Below are 19184 nucleotides of genomic sequence, written 5' to 3'. Positions count from 1 at the left end.
CACAGAGCACGTATGTATGAATATGACGATAAAGGTTAAATTTCATAATATATAAAATACATAATTTTCATTATGCCTTATATTATATTTAAGTTCATTATTGTGACTAAGCTGCAGTTGACAACACAAAAATAAAACACTGTTTTTTTTAACATTTTAATTAAGAAATGATTGCAGATAAACAAATAAGCAGCTTATGAATGGAGACCAAATGTCATTGAAACTGACAGCATCGGTGGGAAGACAGGGGGAGTTGTCTTGAGACCTGTACTACATCCCTGTCATTTACTGGACAGTGTGAGGGACGATCTTCCAAACACTGGACCACATGTACCAAGAACTCAGCCTGAATCCACTCTCACTCTCTCACATCCACTTGAATTAAAGTGATGAGTACAAACACTCTGTGGCTCCAGCTGTGCGTCGAGCCACAGACGAGACCTAATAACGGCCCAGCTGCATGAGTCACAGCTAGAAATGAGGTCTTCTCTGACGTCCAGTGTATTTACTGTCTGGTCGAACATCTCTGTGGGTCAGAGAAAAAACAAAGAACGGTCAGCAGGCTTCAGAAAACACAACAAACCAGCAGTGATTTATCCTTAGAGTAGGAACATGTCAGAAGGTGAGACACCAACCTTCCTTGTCTTCTCCTCCTCTCCTTCTTCTCCATGATCCAGTCTCGACCCTTCTTCACAGATTTGCCCTTCATGTTTTTATACCGACATCTTTGTGAATGCCCCCACACAAAAAACAGACTTTGTCAATCATTTTAAATGCACTGGAAACAATGATGTAAAACAGTGGTGTCAAACATGTGGCCCGTGGGCCAAAACCAGGTTTCAATCTGGCCTGCTTGATCAATTTTGAAAGTAAAAAAAATACACAAACTAATAAATAATTATATTCACATATAATTAGGATTTATCTAATAAACTAAACTAAACAAAGGGGAAAAATATGGACTTATTGTTATATGCTGTTCTGCTGCTCGAACCCTAATTTCCCAAAAGGAAATCCCAAGGGATTTATAAAATCTATCTCTATATATTTTTTAGGTTATTATGTTATGATTAAAGATTAGATAGAACTGTATTAATCCCTCAGGAGTTATCTTTGTAAAATTAAGGAAAGAAAAAATAGTACTGGTCCAGCACACTTGACAACTTATTAGGTCAAATGTGGCCCCTGAACCAAAATGAGTTTGACACCCCTGATGTAAAAGGTCGGAAAACCTGCCAGACAGAGTCTGAGGTCTGAGACAGGACGATGGCCCTTTAACATTTCTCTGGGTCGTTCTGTTTTATCAGAACAGGTACCTTTTAACCTGCACTGTTAACACAAAGACCGGCTTTATTTCTTAGGAATAATCTGGGTTGTTCTACAGTTGTACTTTGCAGGACAAAGAGAGAAGCTTGTGGCCACCAGATGTGAAAAACATCATTGACTAAACTGTCTAAACGTATACTGTCTAAAGATTGGGACCAAATTCTTATCTGATTGAAAATATTATCTACAGTTTAATAATGCAAGTGAAGCTGATTTCATTTACCTTTGCCCTGAGAATTGAACCTGGTTTGAAACACTTTTGTCCACAGCTTCTGCTCCCAAGCCCTTTATGAAAGATAATTAAAAAAAGAAAACATGAGAAAAAAAGTTAGTGTTTTGTAATGTTAGTGTTTTATAATGTGACCACAACAAATAAAAATTAATAAACTTTTTTGTTTCTTACTTTGGGGAGGACTCCTGATACTCCAGCAAACAGACACAGAAAGAATCTGAAATGGTAGTGATAATTGTAATTAAATGTGTTTGATGCATAACTATTAATCACAGGCCTGTATGACAGTATGTTAAATTCTTATTAGTGCAGTGGGGTGACTTCAGAAATGAATGCTGCTCAATGATACTGACTTTTTGGCCTTGCTGCTGTTGGGATAGTCCACCACCATCCCCCCAGTGAAACCTGCTCTCATGGCCTGTGATGTGATCAGCTCAAGCTGTCAAGGTTGAAAGAGGATGTTAGCAGTTATGGAAACAAAAAACAAACAAAGAAAATTCAACCTTTTTGTATTTTTTTTACCTGCTCTGAGTTTTCTGGGTAAAGCTGAAAAACTGCCCTTGCACCTCTGGACTGAAAGACAAAGAGCAATGAGAAATAAATGTCACAACTAGTGATGTGCTGATACACTCAACTCACAACACAACATGACTCGTTTGTTAGCAATACATTTTATCACAGTTTTTTAAAGAAATATGCTCCAGACAAATTATGCCCAAATACAATGATGTGAATTGTGATGTTGCACAGGTGCCAAGGTGTTTGTCAAAAAAGTCCAAACAAGTGATTAGAAACTTACCAGAGAGGAGTACAGACTACTGAAGAAAGTATGGAGTCTCTTTGGAGGACTGTGAGTTTTCTTGTCAGCGTTACAGAGCCACTGCAGGGCAGAAATACTGACAGAGACAAAAAGGTTTGTTAAAAAAAAATAAAAAATGTATTTTCAGACATGAACATATATATTGCTCCCAGATACCTGATACAACCGTCAAATGTGCCCGGTCGGAATGGCATCCCCTGGCCCATGTCCCCTAGTAAAAGGTCTCCTTCTACTTCTCTGTCCAATGCAACATCTGTCAAAGAAAACACTCACCTTCAATATTTTTTCACCTTATTAATAATATTAGCAAATTTCTAAAACTTAACGTTGTACATTAGACTCTTAAACTTATGCAATTGATTGCCTTGGAGTATTTTTCAGCCTTTTTTTTAACACTAACAGAAGACATTTGGGAAATTGTGGTGAAAGCTAACAAACAGATCCAAATGGAACAGTGTCCCACTCACCCAACATTGCAGTGCTGATGTCAACCCCAACCCAGTAGTGTCCCTCCTCTGAGAGGTAATCCCCACTGAGACCAGAGCCACATCTGAGGGACAGAGGAAAGACATTCACATGAGACCGTGACATCCCAATACAAAACTTTATTAACATTGTACAGACATCAAAATAACATTACAGATGTACTTCCTTAAAAACAACCCCACAAAGACCAGATGTTTTCTCTCATCACATTAGACATATTTGATGGTCTTCTTTTTAAACAACAATAAAACAAAAATACATCATTTTATTGTCTCTGCATCAGGCTAATTTCATGATCTAAAACGTTAAAAAGTAAAAGTAAATACTGTCACTTACCCCACATCTAACAGGAAGCACGGTTGACCCTCGGGAAGGTTCAAAAGTTCAACTGCTCTCTCTGACATCTGGGTCTGGATCTCAATCATTCGAGAGCTGAAAGAAAGATTTATTTTAGATGTGCACATCGAATAGATAAATAGGATATGAGATTGGCCTTTGTCAAAACCGAGCCTCAGCTTGTTGAGTTACTGTACTAGGCTGCTAAATATTGAGTTTTAGTAATCCAAACTTACTTCTGCGAGTACTTCTTTGCCTCGTCTTCATTGTAGAACTGTGGAAAAGAGAGCACCACATTTTTATGTATGTAATTTTCAGTTAACCCTTGTGTACTTACCTCATAAGACACAAATTCCTTACTTCACAGTGGTCGTATTTTCAAAACAAACCAAGCTGATGCTAAGAGTTAGCATAGTAGGGAACAGAAAAAACAATAAACTCACCACATCAGGCGGAGCAGAGTGTTCGGGCCGTCGGCAGCTGGAAGACATTCTTCACCCTATTAGTATATTCCTACTTGTACGTAAAATAACAATTATTCACTAAAATTTGGGTAATAAATAAGCTAAACGCTACATGAGCAGATGGTCTACATGTGAGATTTCTTCTTCGCTTAGCTGTATGACGCCAATTCGCATACCGACGCTTGGTAACATCGCCACCCAGTGGTCGTCATGATGACTAAACTTCTTTATGTGCCTCTAAAATCTCATTAGAACCGAGCAGTTTATACTCAGGTTTCAGACAGTATATTATCTTTTTATTATTAAGGCAGGAGTTCATCGCAATATTATATTTTTGAGTAGTAGTGCAGCAAATAATGTAAAAAAATGTCATATTTGCAATTTTAGTGTAAATGTTTTGTGTAGAAAGACTATAGATAATAGTAATAATAATAATAGTGAATTTCCCCGGTGTGGGATGAATAAAGTGTTATCTTAATAATAATAATAATCGTAAAGAAAGTACGTGTTTTTTATCTTTATAAACATTGATTTTATGTGGTCGGTTGTCAGTGACGTCACCGGAAGCTGTAACTGACCTTCCGGTCCTGTTAGCGGTCTGTTTTTGGTCAAATGGCGGAGTTCGGTCAGGGTCTAAGGAGAGGAATTAACATACTATCCGCCCGCAGGAACAGGCGGAAGTTAACGGTATGGACCGGCCTTAGTTCAGCATGCGTCCGGGTAAACTGTGGCGTCAGAGAGGAATCATGCCGAGAACAAGGTGAAGTTCAGCCAGAGTCAGAAACCAGAGCTGTGCAGCACAGTTTGAGTAAAGGTCAACATAAACAGGAGTTAGAGAGTCGGCTTTCTGCTACTACTCTGAAGTTGAATTCACAAACTCTTTGCCTTCAGTTTAGAAACAATGTCCAGACTGTTCATAAACCAGCCCTGCACCATAATGGGTTCAGGATGTCATCCTGGTCCAGGAGAGCTGTTTGCATCCCTGGCAGCTGTAGGTCTCTGCAGCAGCAGCAGATACAGATCCGTCCTCTCTACACTGCCTTCGTCATTCTGGCAGAGCACTGTGGCACAGGTCATGGACGACAAACACTACGTCATGGTCAACTTATAACAATTAGAACATACAGCTGGAGAAGTGACGGCAGCTCCAAGGGATCTCCTCTGAACAGAAGCAGGACAGCCTACTACGACATCCTCAAAGTGTCCCCCACTGCCACACAGTCCCAGATCAAGAGTGCCTACTATAGGCAGTGTTTAATTCACCATCCTGACAAGAACCCTGGGAATGAGGAGGCTTCCCTGCGCTTTGCTGAGATAAGTGAGGCTTACACAGTGCTGAGCGACAGCAGTCTCAGGAGGAAGTATGACCAACACATCCTGAGCAAGTCGGACATCCATGGTGTTGGGAGAGCATCCTCAAGACCGCCGCAGCAGCAGCATCAGGAGGGAGCCAGCCAGTTTTCCAAATCTGGCAAAAAAGTCATGTTTGATTTTGATGCGTTTTACCGAGGTCACTATGGAGACGAGTTGCAGAGACAGAGGTACACGAAAGCCAGAATGGAACAGAGGAAGAAGACGGAGAAGGAAGTACAACAGACTCTGATAAAAATAGCTGCTGTGTTTTTTGTTGTTGTATGGCTGTTCCTGTTACAGCTGTAGCTTCAAGAAGAGTAAGAAACCACCCCAGGTTGGTTTCAGGTTGCCCAGATTCTCAGGAGACAGGCTGCTAACTCAGACTGTTTTTGCTTCTATTGCACATTTTTAAATTATTGTTTACATATCACTGTATAAAGGACTGACAGTATAATTTATCGGACACAATAATAGTAGATAAAAATAATATAAAAAAATGAACTATATTGATCACATATTTGGGAAATTCTTGTATTAACAGCAGATATGCCTGATCCGAGGGCAACTGGACGGAGTAGGTGTTTTTTTTTTCACCTCTCATCTAAGAGGCTTCTTCAGTCAGGTGAAACGTCTTCCAAAAAACAAACAATAAAAAAAAACCCTACTCCAAGTTACCCTTGATGTAACTATTTTTGGATAAAATGACCTGGATAACTGAGAACCTACGCAGACAAAAATGGTAAATACGTTTGTGAAAATGTGGTGAATTATCAAGCAATTCTAAAAGCATTCAAGAGCATTGAGTGCTTTTAGAATTACGTCTCATCAATTTTAGTTTTAACAATAGATAAAGCAAATCAGACAAAAAAGCCTCTTTTTTTTTGTTTATGCAAATGGAGGGTACGTGAAAACAAAGAACAGTGCACAATACGTCACTTTTCTCCTTGTTGAATGTAAACGTTGCCTTTGTTATTTAAATCAATGACATCTGCTTACTGTACATTACTTGACTGTTATAAAATTGTACCTTTGAATGAGATTCACTTACTGTCTGACAGGTTTCCATGAAGACGATGTGTTTGTGCCACAACCTAAAAAAGAGCATTGGTTGTTGAATGGACATTCTTTCTTTCTTTATTTTATTTATCGAAGGCTACATTCGTATCAGCCAACTCTCTGTGGTGAAGGACAGCAGTCGATGTGAAAAGGGTTTGTTCACCTTTTATTCACAGAAATATAAAGAAGTATGTCAAGTACATCACTTTGTACAAAAATTGCACAGACTCTTCAAAACTCATACAACTCAGTCATACTGTACAACAGAAATCTCAGCTGGGAATAGTCATACCAAAGTAAAGGGGCAACGTGGGGCAAAGGTGTGATATGTGAACTGCACGGCTGTGACGGATGGGTTCAATGGAGGACGATTCGTGGAGAAGAGAGAGAAAATAAAACAAACAATCGTACGTGAACAAGACTGAATAGAAAATAGGTCATTTACAACAGCTGAGGAATAAATATGTTTCAAAAACAGGACTCAAATTGGCACGTGAGCTGCTCCTGTGCTGCTGGACTCAAACCCAAGACCCTTCAAAGCTACATGGCCACGGTTGACAAGAAACACACACAGACTCTGGACGAGTTTATTACGAAATATACTGGAGAGTTGCACATCTTTGATCTGTGGTCAGTATTCACTTTTCATGTTTCAGTTTTGGAATAACATTAGATTTCACATAAATTAAGATCAAGATCGCTAACTAAAGCAGACTTTTTTTTTAATCACCGGCTGTAGCTTTTATAATGCTCCTAAAGTGATGTTTTCTTTTAAACCTCGTGGCCACCCTGTGTTCTGAAGGTGGCACGATGCACTGTTTGAAGGTTGTATTCTGGTGTAAACATCACAGCTAATTTGTCAACAGTCCTGGGGGTCTCCTGGTACCCTTCCCTAGAAGAACAGGTCCAGCAGCCTGACTGGACCACAGAGTGAGGCCCTGCTGCCTGTGACCTCATGGCCCCACTTGCAGCCCGCAACCCAGATGTTTTGGTCTACAAAGAAAATTGCTGTGGCCTCTGCAGTTCTGGTTTTGTTTTGTTTTTTTGGAATTGATTTAAATTTGAATTTAGACAAAGATGTAAACACCAACTCTAACTTTTGCCCAGTACTGTATATACTCAGAGTCAAACAACGCTCTCTGTAACTGACACCTCAACCCTGCATCTGTCATCAAATGGTTGTGTGAGATTCTGTGGATTTTTCTATTCAAACATGGCCATAAACACACACATCACTGTCACTCTGGCTGCTGGACCTGGTTCAACAGAATCTTCATTACTGACTCCTACGGTAACAGCTGATCAAACCTAGAGGCCACTGATTGGACGAGCTTGGATACAGGACCAGCACCAGAAGGAGGGACCCTGGGGAAAAAAGTGATGTAGAACCCACTGTAGCGCACACACACACACGCGCACACACAAAAAACATTTGGACTCCACACATCCTTAGAAGAATAAACCAGGAGGACAATGAAAGCCACTCATCTGCCATTTCCGTGCAAACTAACCTTGTGTTGTTCATTTTCAACAACATCTGAACGCCTCCGTGTGTTTGTTGCGGCCTCTGATGAAAGAGTGAGAACAAAAACCTTTGCTGTATGAAGAGATGTTCACGTCCTTGGCGTTTGATGCAGTTAAATAATCACCAACTGGACGTTCAAGTCCAAGGTGAGTGTCAGGCACTGGGACACTGTTTGTTCAAACACACCCATGATTGTTGTACTGATGTTAGTGTGGAGCAGAAACCCACAGGAGGACTGGGGAGGGAAATCCCACAGGGGCGGTGAGGAAATCCGGGACAGACTCAAAGCAGCTTCACAAACATAGTTGGGATGCTCTCTGGATGTGGACAGAGAGGAGGGCCCAGGTCTACGGGGTCATTTAGAGACCCTCAGTCCTCCAGAGGGTTAGTGACAGTTTCTTTTTGAAGGGAACTGAGGTTAAGCAGGAAGTGGTTTGAGGAGGTAAATCAAAGCCACATGATTTCACTGGATGACTTCCTCCTGCTCTCTCCTCCTACGCTTATCTTCCATTTTTCCACATCTTGGTCTAATCTCCTGCTCCTTCGCTGTTCTCCTTCCTTTCATGTAGATCTCTTTGAGTCTCTTCACTCACGTTCTTGTTAAGAAAATTGGAAACAAAAAGCCGGAGGGAAATACGCAGCTTGACTTCACCTCCCTGACTCTGTCTTATCTAAACAAACAGGAAATTCCCTCAAACCAAAACCATCAGAGTCGACAATGAAACGAGCGGGGATTTGGATCCTCCCACGTCTGTCAATCACCCATCACCACCCACCACTGAACCCTGCCCTCAGCACTTCAGTAGAATGAATACTGGTTCTCCACTGCTCTTGCCCTGCGGTTTCCGTCAGCATCGTGGTAATCCTCAGACGCACCAGTAGAGGCCTCCAGAAGGCGCTCGGAGCTGTTGCTCCGACTCTGTAACCCTCCCCCAGTACCTGGGTCGCTGCGGGAGAGAGGGGGAGGGGCGGTGGGCGATGAAGACGTGCTGGAGGAGAGTGGGGCCTCAGGAGGAGGCCCTGCAGGTGTGGTAATCCCAGGAGGGTGGAGGGCAGGCTGGGTGGAATCTGTCCAGCAGCCTGCATCCCTGGGTGGTGTAGGGACCGGAGGCACTGTCACATCTTCACAGCATCGTTCATGCAAAAGTGAGAAACAGTTTGAGAAAACACTCGGATTAATCTTTCTCTGTAGATAACAGTACTGTTGATTGAAGTAAGAGCACAAGCGCCCTCATTTAGCAGCAGGCCAACACAGGCAGCCTGGGCCTCCGTCATTATCCCTGTTCTCAGTGGGCAGTAACAGCAACAACACTGGTGCCAGAGGCAGGCCTGACCAGGGTATCAATAAAGCCTTTGACACCGTTCACCAAACCCTCACTCTGTGTGTGTGTGAGTTTATGTATGAGTGTGTGTAGGCCCGGCACTAGTGGAAACAGAGGGTCTCTTTGTGACCACCAGGGTGGGTTGGGGCCACAGTCTCCGCCTGCATGCAAAACTCCTGCAACATAATCGTCCTCTCACCCTGCTGTACAGGAGGGCATTCATACCATGCCAGGAGAGAGCAGTGAGTGTGTGTTGTGTGTGTGTGTGTGTGTGTGTGTGTGTGTGTGTGCTGGACAACTCTGCCTCCTGCATCTGTGTGGACAAACCTCCACCATCCATCATCACGTTCAAATCATCGTACGTTCCTAACGTTATTATCCTTTGGTACTTGAGTGAAAAACTTGTGAAAAAAGAAACCAGTGATGGAGGAACTGGAGAAGATTTAAACATGTCCTAAAAATCTATTTCTGCTGCTGAGTGTGTTGTAATAAAAGATTTTTGGCAATGGTTTCAACAGATTCAGGGCGGAGCCATGAGGGAATTATGATTGTCTGCCAATAGACTGAGAACAAAAACGAGGATGTTGTCAACTCGTTGCAAAACAAATTCCTAAATTTAGGCATCGACGTACATGAATTGACCAACACATAAAGTATTTTTGGTTTTTGCTACGTCCGTGGGTTTATAATTATAGTGTTTACAGTAATGTGTTAATGTGGAACTGAGGTGAATCATGTGGAAGCTAGGTCAAAAAGTGTATTTAATTATTTAACTTTGTAAATAAAAAAAATCATTGTTCAGTCTAATCTAGAGCTGTCCAAATGAAGGCATTAATCTGTGAAATAAATCGGATCAAAATTCCCAACTCAGTTTAAATGAGGCAAACTGTATATCCAACAAAATAAAAAAAAGTTTTAGTTTCATAGAAGAACCTCGAGCATAAAATCCCATCATCAACTCAACCCAGCATGTGTTTGTTGAGGCTTCAACCTCTGGTCAGCGGCCCGGCTTATGTCAGCAAGATAGGGTCGCAAGATTTTTTTTTTCGGTTTGTCTCAAGTTTACAAATAATGTCTATTGACTTGGGTTGCAAAGGTTTGTTACTTTTAAAATATGGGTCACCAGAATGAAAAGTTTGGGAAACACTGCCGTAGACTGATTGATATTGTTGAGGACAACGACTGGACTGATATAGATATAGATATCTTATAGATTTGGGAGGAGAAAACAATCTTATGGAGTTCAACAAAAACTTGATGCAAAGCTTATATTACTATAACTAATACTAATACTCACTGTTTGAGCGGAGCGTCCATGGACATGAAGACACATTAATGTAGTTTACTGTTCATGTGTCCCTGTGCTGTGTACCTGTGGTGGAGCTGCGCTGCACTTGCACATAGGAGCGTAGCGTGATGTCAGCGGAGCCCCCAGACTCCAGAGGAATCGGGTGGGCATGGAAGTGTCTCAACATGTCAGACACCGTGTGGAACCACAAGTGGTGGACGTGGCACTGTCCGTTCTCATTCACCGACAAGCGCAGATGCTAGGAGGAGCAAGAGAAAGTGTTAGCGGAGAGAAAAGACATGTTGGTCAAAAGATAACTGTGATCTGTCCTTCACTGGTCAGACTTGACCTTGACATTAATGCTGTGGTGACCTGCGGTGGACAGGAAGAAGAAACACCGCGACTACCACCGCAACTTCTTTCACCTTGGCTTTGCCCTGGAAGTTGAAGGTCAGGACATATTCTCCGGGGCGTGTCTCACTCTGACGAATCACAAAGAGCCCGTGGCTCCTGGCTCCGCCTGCGAGTACCAGCTGAGCTGCACGCACACGGGACAGTGTCCCGTGGAACCATGGGTAACCGGCCAAACTGGCATCTCCGTCTGAGTCTTTGGCTCCTTCACTGCCACCTAAGATTCACAGACATGATGAAGAATCTTTCCTCAGGTTTTTTCAAGTATTTTTGAGCTGAAATCCAGAGATTTTTATTACCCCCGCAGGAAGTGGGGCCCTGGGCCTCAGAAGACTGAAGGAAGCGTTCTAAGGGCATGTGAGACGGGTGGTGGGTAAAGGGTGGTTCCCGGCACCGTACTGACGGAGCAGTGTAGTGCTCTGCTGCAGTGGGACACGACCTCTCTGGAGCACGATACACACCTGAAAAATATTTTTAACACATTAACCAAATACCTGGGTGAAAAGACGTGATAAAAAAAAAACATTTTTTATTTTGCTCACCCTCTGAGAGCAGCTCACAGCTGCAGGAGGCCACCATGGAGCAGTCTTTGGACGCCTGGCCATGAGGACACGACGCGAGCTCGATGTCATCACCGCTGTCGCTGTACACAAGCAGGGAGGTCAGGAGAAACACACAAACGCTGCATACATCCTGCTGCCACAAACACTGAAACAAGTCAACTCTGTTTACATCCTGGGCTCCGCCCACAGACGTCCGCTCACCCAGGAAACTGAGGAGGAATGTCCATGTTTGTGTTCATGCTCCTTGTCAAGAAATCCACTAAAGTTACACACCTGGACTGTGTGAGTGTGTGAGTGTGTGTGTGTGTGTGTGTGTGTTGTCCCGCTCAACATCCCCCCCGTCTTCAACAGCAAATATTTATCTAGAGGTTTACCCCGGGTCCGTGCAGTCCTGGATGTCGGCAACCCAGGAGTTTTTCTGCAGAGAGTCTATGGTTTCCAGGATGTACTCGCCGCCATTTTCCACCTGTGGAAGCAGCAAAACAGCGCAGTCACACACTGAGCTGTGAACCAGGGACTTCGTCAGGGCAGACAGTGATGCTCAGTAGGGTCAAGGGCTGATACAAATGAGCAACTACTATTTCCTAGACTATTACAGTCACCATTAGCTCGAATCAGGTCGAGCAATGTATTCTTATAGGTAGAGTAAGACTATATTATTTAATAATATATATATAATTTTACCCTGGTCAGCCTCTATATCACTCACCACATGCGAGCAACTAACAAAAGAGTGGAGAGTTGAGTCGGTAAAAACGAAGCTTTTAATGTTCTTGGGGGACACCGTGGGGACTGGAAACTCAAATAAAATGAAATAGAATCTTTTATTTTGTCAAACATTATTTTTTGATGTTTATTTTAGAATTATGTCACGGCCTGGGAATGGATGGTTTTGCGGGCCAGATTCAGCCCACGGGCCAACAGTTGATAATCACTGTAAAAGATGTTTGTACAAGAGTTTGGTTTAAAAAACAATTAGGTTTTATTTATATGAATTAAATTTTCTTTACACTTTTTTAGATTTCAATATTTGAACAATGTTGCTTCACTGTGCTGTGTTACTTTATTATAGTTTTTACAGTTAAAAAACATATATTTGGATTTAGCAGAAAAACATATTTGATAGTCTGGGTCTACTTCGTGCTCAGCTGGGCTCTTCGTTCTTTTCCTACCTTGAGAACGAAGGTGTTGTCCTTGTCAGGCATCTCCAGCGGCATTGTGGTCCTCACCTCCACGATGGCGGACAGAGGGATGCTCACTTTGGGCTTGGAGGACTAGGACCAACATGAGGACAGGGGACACATCAACAGAACGTCAGCGCAGTCAGGAGTGGACGTGTGTGTAATTAAGCAGCGGACTTTCTCAGCAGGCGTTTTACAAGGTCCCACCGTGCACTGTGTTTAGCTTTTATTTTTACCTTTATGTTACACGTGCCATTTGAGAAAACACAGTCAAATCTGCCCCGGTGTGGGTGGCATCGCCCGGGGTGAATGAACACTGCGTTCAGGAAGTGAGGGTTAAAATGGGAAACTTCCACAAAGTTTTGTTACAAAAATGTTGGTGGTACTGTTTTAAGTACTACCTCTTATCATGAGTAGTTAGTTCCAGACACACCCAGCAGCTCCCAGACCTCAAACTCCGTCACACATGATAATTAGGCAGTAATGAGCAGCTGTGTGTGTGTGTCTGCTTAGCCTCAACACTATTTAAAATAAATAACAAAAACAGACTTAACAACACACTTCGGTCAATGTCCTTGGTGTGTGTGTGTGTGTGTGTGTGTGTGCTCAGTCTCAACATTTTTTATCCAACATGTTTACAGTATCTCTTAACTTGGCTCACATTACAATTTTAGATATACAGTCTTTATACCAGGGGTGTCAAATATACGGCCCGTGGGCCAAAACCGGCCTGCTAGGGTGTTCAATGCGGCCTGCTTGATGAATTCTGAACATACATAAAAATACACAATCACTTCATGTTATTTCAGGATCATTTTTGTAAATGTATATCTCATTAAATATGAATAAATAATAATGAATATTTAATATCTTTGTACTTGCATTAAAAACAAAGGGGAAAAACATCGATGAGTACCAGAAAGCCACAGAACTGTTTGGCTGCAGCATAAAAACTGTTTACCAGTCATGAACATCCTGTCAAAACAAGGGAAATTTTGTGTGTGTGTTTGAACAGGGACCGTCTCTCAGTGTCCACACAACCCACACTCAGGTTGGTCGGAGGTCAAGGTCCGATTTCTTAAATCCCCCAAATCTACAGATTTGTTCATTCATGTTCCTGGGAAGGCAGAGTCAGAAGAAAAGCTGAGCGGAGCGGCTGATGTGTCTGGAGGAGCACCGTTCTCCTCTTCATCACAGCAGCTGGCTGACGTCCACACCCACACTGGATCACATGTCAAGAACCATTTCCTGTACTAAACCATTTGGCCTTTCATGGATTGTTTTTTACAACAGGAAGTACAAACTGTTTGGTCCTAGACTGTGGGAATCTGTTTTTAGGCTCAAATGATGAAAGACAATTTTGATGTATTTTTAGGATTTTTTTTGTTGCTATTTCTGAAGTATTTTTCCTCTGTTATGAGAATTCTTTATAGTATTCTTAGCATAGTTTGGAATTAGCAGTTATATTTTGACTAATATCAGGCCACTTATTTTAGCTAATATTATGTATTGGCAAATATTATTATTTTCACTGTTATTTTACAGGAGTCGATTACATTATTAAGACGTTATTCAAAATTGATGTTACAAACGTTCTGTTGAAGGTTTAAATTAACCAAAACTTATTCAATAAACCCTTTGAACTTGGACGCTACCCAAACTGGTGCTACCCAGAGACTGATCTCAGTACATTTACTGCAGTGTCATCATGCAGAGTGGTAGCTACGCTGCAGTAGCTCAGCTCTGCCACATGGAGCAGCATGCAGATTAATCACCCTGACAGCGCTGGAGCCTGAGCCTGAGCCTGAGTGGACCAGGAGCAGACAGGAGTTGGACTTTATGAGTCCGTTCATCTCGGCGACACTGTTATGATTTGTACTGGATGGCGGTGATAAAACAACTCTGAGTGTGTGTGTCTGCAGCCCTGCTGCTGTAAGAAGACGTGTGTGTGTGTGTGTGTTTAATTAAAGTGTCATCTAGGCTGCTGGTGTGGAGCTTCTAAACATCTCCAAACCTCAGCTCTGTCTGTGGCTGCCTATCATTTCCTCATGTCTAAAAAATAAAAAACTCTGAAACGTTCCCCCGGTGGCCGGTCGCAGAAACTCTTTCACTTCCTGTTTTCGGTCTGAGAGTTGAAAGACTAATCAATACTTATCTACTGGCCGTGAAGGGGAAACTTTATGATCTCTCACTCCTGCAGAAATCAATGAAACTTCCTTCCAACCTGAGTTTTCTTAACACGCCTGCCTCCCTCCCTCACCCCCCTCCCCCATCCTTACATTCCTACCAGCCCTGATCAAAGCACAGTGGCAGATTTACACACACACTCACTGCTTTCGTAAGGTCAGAGGCAACGATCTGGAAATCCCAAACAGAAAAATGTGGAGCTCTCCTGCATGCCTACACAAATGTGTGTGAGTGTGTGTGTGTGTGAGTGTGTGTGGTTCATCCAGGGTCACTGAGGCTGGATTATCAGTATAAATCTATATCTGGAATCCATTCAGGGAAGCGACTAATGATTGTTTTCATCAGTGTCGTGAACTCAGTCGTGTTCGACCTCGTCTTTGTTTCTAATCTTCAGTGAACGTTCTCATCCCTCTGCCTTCACTCTGTGAGTGAACAGGACAAACGGACTCTCTGAGTTCAACTGAGTTGACTGTAATTAAGCCAAGACCGATCTGCTGCAGGATGTACAGCCAGATTTTTTATATTAGGTCTAAGCTGTATTAAACACACATCAAAATATCTACAAACCCTTTCTATCTCTGAACAGAGTTATGGCTGTAAATATTACACTCTGTTTTCAACCAGCAGGAGACAGTGTTGTCACAACTGGTCATTAGAAATAGACTGGATTACAGATATTTAGACTTAATTAATTGTCAGAAATGTATGAGGAATGAGAAAATGCATTAAAATAATTTTATACGAATGTTCTGGAAGTTCTTTACTAAATACGCACAGATAAACCATGACACAGGAGTAGGACGTTGATCAGTACTGGCTGGGGCCAATTGAGAGCAGTGAGGCGGGGCTAAGACTGCTGCAGCTCTCACATGAACCGAAAACAGTTCAAACTGATTTTGTTCTTTTTGCAAAAACATTTTATTTTAAATCTCTCTTAAATCTGTAATGCAGTATCAGAGTGCTTAGATTATCCACTGCTGTGAAGTACCGTACTTTCATGTTGGTTTGTCCCAACTCCCAAAACCCAAAGGTTAGCGTTGCATAAGACAGAGCGGTAAATTTAAAAACAACATCATGTGCTGCTGTGCTGATTCTCAAGGAAGAAAATAAGATAAAGAAATATATAACCTTGGTCCTAACCTTTATCCAATTATCTTTACATGTTCTGGTTCTTTTTGGGCTTTTTTACAGTGGGTGGGGTCTTTACCTTGGGTGGTACATAGAACTCCAGCAGGAACTTCTCGCCTCCTTCCTCCTTCTTGCTCTTCTTCAACAGGAGGCGACACTTCTGCCACTGAGCAGCTCCCATACAGTTTGTGTCGTCGGCCACCATGTACCTCAGCGCCCCCTCCCTCTGGACCTCCAGCTGCTCTGACTTGTGGCTTTGGGGGCCCCTGGGCAGCCGCAGTTTTTGGGACCATTTCTCTCCAGCTGCAGCCTCACCTACGACTCCCCCACCTCCGCCCCCATTAACCTTTCTGGCTCCGGAGGGTGCGTCCGGTTCGGGGGAGGCTCGTCGGTGCCACATCTCCTTCACCCCGTCCACCACACACAGGCTCATGTTCCTCAGTGAGAAGCCCTTCTTGAAGCGAGCCTTGGGGTGACTGATGGACACGTCCTCTGAGCTGCGAGACTGTCCCAGAGCGGACACCTTATGGGTTGGCTGAGGGCCTCTGGAGGCCGAGCCTCCACCGCCTCCCGCATCTAGCCCTCCCCCTCCACTGTCCATACTGTCCAGGGATTCGCTTGAAGCCCCAGCGTCCTTGCGCCTCTGGTAGAGGTCGTGACCGTAGGACAGAGGGCAGCCCTGGATGCCCAGGAAAGGAACTATGCTGTACTTTGGTGCCGCGTTGGAGCCGTTCTCACCCGGTGAGCAGGCCTGACTCTCCCGGGCCTGGGTGAGAGCTGCAGAGAAACACTCCAGGAAATGATGAGCAAAGTGTTGAGAGAAACTGACGTCCGCACCAGGAGAGTCGTAGCACGGGTTTTCTGAGAGGAAACGCTGGAACTTGTCAGCAAAGTCCGCAGCAGAAGCTCGAGCGTGAAGCTCGCAGAACTCTCGCCAGTCAGGCAGTGGGCACGAGGAGGAGAGCTCCGGGCTACCGGGCACCACCGCTCCGTTCATCACTGGGCCATGCCAACCCACCGAGGAGAGGCTGGAGAAGAGAAGAGGGTCAGAGGGTCAAAACAGTCGGTGTCTGAACAGACTAGGCGTTCTGTCCAAATGAACATTGTGTTAGTTGTGACTCCAACCTCTGGAGAGATTAAACATGATGAATCTACAGCTTAAAAAATGACAACATTATAAAATTGAACAGATAAAGAAAGACTTCAAAATGCAAAGACTATGCAAAGTGTTCCAGCCCTGTGGCCTCACAGTAAGATCAATATTAACATATTCTAATCATGTGAATTGTCTTTGAAATCTTTAATCAATCGCACAGCTTTTCCAGGGTAAGAGGAAGTGGATTTACACAGAAAGAGGGGATTTCATCATCTGCACTGGTATTCTAACTAATGATTGTTTTAAGTCGACAGTTCCTTTATATTGCTTAGCCTTAGTGTGCATGAGTGTGTGTGTGTGTGTGTGTGTGTGACTCAGCCCTCGGCACTGCACCAGTGCCAAACCACATCACATCACTTGATGATGTCCTTGCCACAGGTCAGCAGTGAGACCAGAACACAGAGACATTTCAGGACAGTGTTGGTGGTTATGTCTAAGACTCTCTCTCTCTCTCTTTCTGTCTGTCTCTCTCTCTCATCAAAAAACATATACTTTTTTTCCTTAAATGTCTGCCTTCATATATTAAAATGAGCATAAGAGTTGAACACATCACACTGCAGTCAGAGTCTGTAGCATCTGTCAGTGCTCTTCTTCCACCACTCTGACAACGTCAGCTACCCCTCACAGACACAATGCTCTTCCTGCAGTGGGTTAAAAAAAATCATGGCTCAGCATTTGACACAGATATGATATGAAGGACCAAAGTCAAATCAGACACCTGCAGAAATGATAACACCCATCGTAGAACCTTTTGACTTACAGGTGTAACAACAGCAAACACAATATTTGACCTGGAGGTGAAACTGACAGAAACATGTTGATCAGTAACTAAACAGGACCGCTCTCTTCTTCGTTCCATTCATGAATCCATCACTTCATTCACCTAAACATTCATTCATTAAACCAACCATTACTGTGTGTGTGTGTGTGTGTGTGTGTGTGTGTGGCTGCAGGCAGGTCAATACCCATTCAGCTATTTAAAACCCAACACTGGGCCAACTTTCCACTCGTTCAGCAGAAAAACAACAGCAGCCACTCAGGTGCAGTTCTCCAACCCCTGCCCTTCCGCAAAGATGAGGAGATGTGTCTCTCTCAAAGATACTGAACACACACGTGCACTCGGTGAGAGGGTGGGTGTCAGCATGAAACTCAAGACGTGACCCGGCGGAGGCAGTGGACAGCATCAGGGTTTTCTGAGGCTCAGCAGACTGAAGGCTACACTACGTTCTGCACAGCCCGCAGTCGTAGGAACTGGAAAAACCCCACAGGAGATGAAGTTGAATTGGATTAATGGTTGACGCAACACAGGTCTCTTAAAGATACGCTTATGTTAACACACAAACAAGGCGCCGCGTTCCCCCCGCATCGATTTTATCTCTGGTTGTTATGATGTGCAAAAATAAATTGTGCTGACAGATGAACTGACTCCACTTCAAGCAGCTCCAGCTATAAAATCAGCATCAGCTGTGATGGGATACAAGCAGCTCGTCCATCCATTATCAACACCACTTATCCTTAGAGGAATGAGCCGGAGCTGGAGCTGGAGCTGGTCCAGATGACATGTCAGGCCCACGCTGATCACTGCACCACTGTGCTGCTCTCATCTCGGAAGAAGACTACTGTAAATAAATATCCTTTAGAGCAGTGATTCCCAACCACTCTGCTCCAGCACATCAGAGTCTTAGGAGGACATCAGGTGAAAATGGTAATGGTAATCATTTGTCCAGGTTTGCCTTTGGGACTGTTAAAGGTAGAACAATTAAATAACATCCACTAGGTGGCAGCAGATGACTATTAAAAACTACAAAAAGAAAAAGACTCAGAGTTGTTGAAGAAGATCTTGGTTTCTTTCTTCAATTCCTGTGGGTCTAATATCAGGGTTGTGTTCAACTAAACAGGTCATGGGTTTAATACTGAGTCAGTAAATTGAAAGTTGGACACCATAATATTTCAGGGCAACAGTCTGTCATGTGTTAGTTGTACATATTTTAAAATAATTTCCTAAAAGTCAACTAAACATATGAGTCACAAAAATATCAAAGGTTAAATGTAAACATTTGAACCATAACAATAATGAATGAATGGAAGTATCCATCCAACCATCCATCCTTGCTGTATGTAGCCCACTTCTGTATACAGCCCACTTCTGTAAGCAGCCCACTTCTGTATAAAAATTCTGGAAAAAAAAATATATATAAAAAAACCTGTTGTGAGCGTTGACAAGGAGGCTGAAAAAGTGAAGCGAAACTGGTTGGAGGTAAAAGAATACACGTGTTTTCACTCCATCACAGTGATAAACTTTTAGTGCTGTGAAAAATAAAGGTCTTCTCCTGATGTTACCGTCGTTTAC

At 43.1% G+C, this 19184-nt stretch overlaps 3 protein-coding genes across 5 annotated transcripts in view; 1 reads left to right on the top strand and 2 right to left on the bottom strand.

The window, feature by feature from the left end:
- Positions 1-142: 142 nt before the first annotated feature.
- On the bottom strand, positions 143-3874 carry bud23 (BUD23 rRNA methyltransferase and ribosome maturation factor). The gene is made up of 12 exons (XM_008309695.3): positions 3644-3874; positions 3437-3474; positions 3201-3296; positions 2846-2928; positions 2535-2631; positions 2358-2454; positions 2081-2131; positions 1912-1997; positions 1730-1775; positions 1550-1611; positions 636-725; positions 143-526 (listed from the first exon to the last, which is right to left on the bottom strand). Exons 1-12 carry the CDS (start codon positions 3689-3691, stop codon positions 472-474), a joined length of 849 nt encoding a protein of 282 aa, XP_008307917.1. The 5' UTR covers positions 3692-3874; the 3' UTR covers positions 143-471.
- A 244-nt stretch (positions 3875-4118) lies between these two features.
- Positions 4119-6310, top strand: dnajc30b (DnaJ (Hsp40) homolog, subfamily C, member 30b). 2 transcript variants are annotated; one of them, XM_008309693.3, is made up of 2 exons: positions 4119-4424; positions 4556-6310. In XM_008309693.3, the coding sequence occupies exon 2, from the start codon at positions 4613-4615 to the stop codon at positions 5321-5323; it is 711 nt and encodes a 236-aa protein (XP_008307915.1). In that variant the 5' UTR covers positions 4119-4424; positions 4556-4612; the 3' UTR covers positions 5324-6310. The 2 variants fall into 2 exon arrangements, with proteins under 2 accessions (XP_008307915.1, XP_008307914.1); XM_008309692.3 differs by having other exon boundaries at positions 4121-6310.
- Positions 6227-19184, bottom strand: part of sh2b2 (SH2B adaptor protein 2) — a 19069-nt gene continuing 6111 nt past the window's right edge. Inside the window, exons 2-9 of one of the 2 annotated variants that reach the window (XM_008309691.3) lie at positions 15758-16706; positions 12355-12456; positions 11557-11648; positions 11162-11262; positions 10919-11080; positions 10634-10836; positions 10293-10467; positions 6227-8720 (exon numbers count right to left, since the gene is read on the bottom strand). In XM_008309691.3, coding sequence (XP_008307913.1) covers positions 8398-8720; positions 10293-10467; positions 10634-10836; positions 10919-11080; positions 11162-11262; positions 11557-11648; positions 12355-12456; positions 15758-16675 — 2076 coding nt within the window. In that variant the 5' untranslated portion in view covers positions 16676-16706 and the 3' untranslated portion in view covers positions 6227-8397. Of the gene's footprint in view, positions 8721-10217; positions 10468-10633; positions 10837-10918; positions 11081-11161; positions 11263-11556; positions 11649-12354; positions 12457-15757; positions 16707-19184 lie in introns of both variants that reach the window. The other variant, XR_003049580.1, reaches the window with a different exon arrangement.

This window comes from Cynoglossus semilaevis, chromosome 4 (genome assembly GCF_000523025.1).
Source record: "Cynoglossus semilaevis isolate Cse_v1.0 chromosome 4, Cse_v1.0, whole genome shotgun sequence".
In the NCBI taxonomy this organism is placed as follows: domain Eukaryota; kingdom Metazoa; phylum Chordata; class Actinopteri; order Pleuronectiformes; family Cynoglossidae; genus Cynoglossus; species Cynoglossus semilaevis.
Note: the sequence above shows the minus strand (reverse complement) of the source record. Positions and strands in the feature narration are given on the sequence as shown.

Excerpts from the sequence above, each read along its gene's own strand:
- dnajc30b (XM_008309692.3), top strand. The coding sequence starts at position 4,277 with ATGGCGGAGTTCGGTCAGGGTCTAAGGAGAGGAATTAACATACTATCC.
- bud23 (XM_008309695.3), bottom strand. The coding sequence starts at position 3,691 with ATGTCTTCCAGCTGCCGACGGCCCGAACACTCTGCTCCGCCTGATGTG. Across the intron at positions 2,132-2,357 it reads GTAGTCTGTACTCCTCTCTG|TCCAGAGGTGCAAGGGCAGT; the intron begins GTAAGTTTCTAA and ends TTTGTCTTTCAG. Across the intron at positions 1,612-1,729 it reads TATCAGGAGTCCTCCCCAAA|GGCTTGGGAGCAGAAGCTGT; the intron begins GTAAGAAACAAA and ends TCTTTCATAAAG.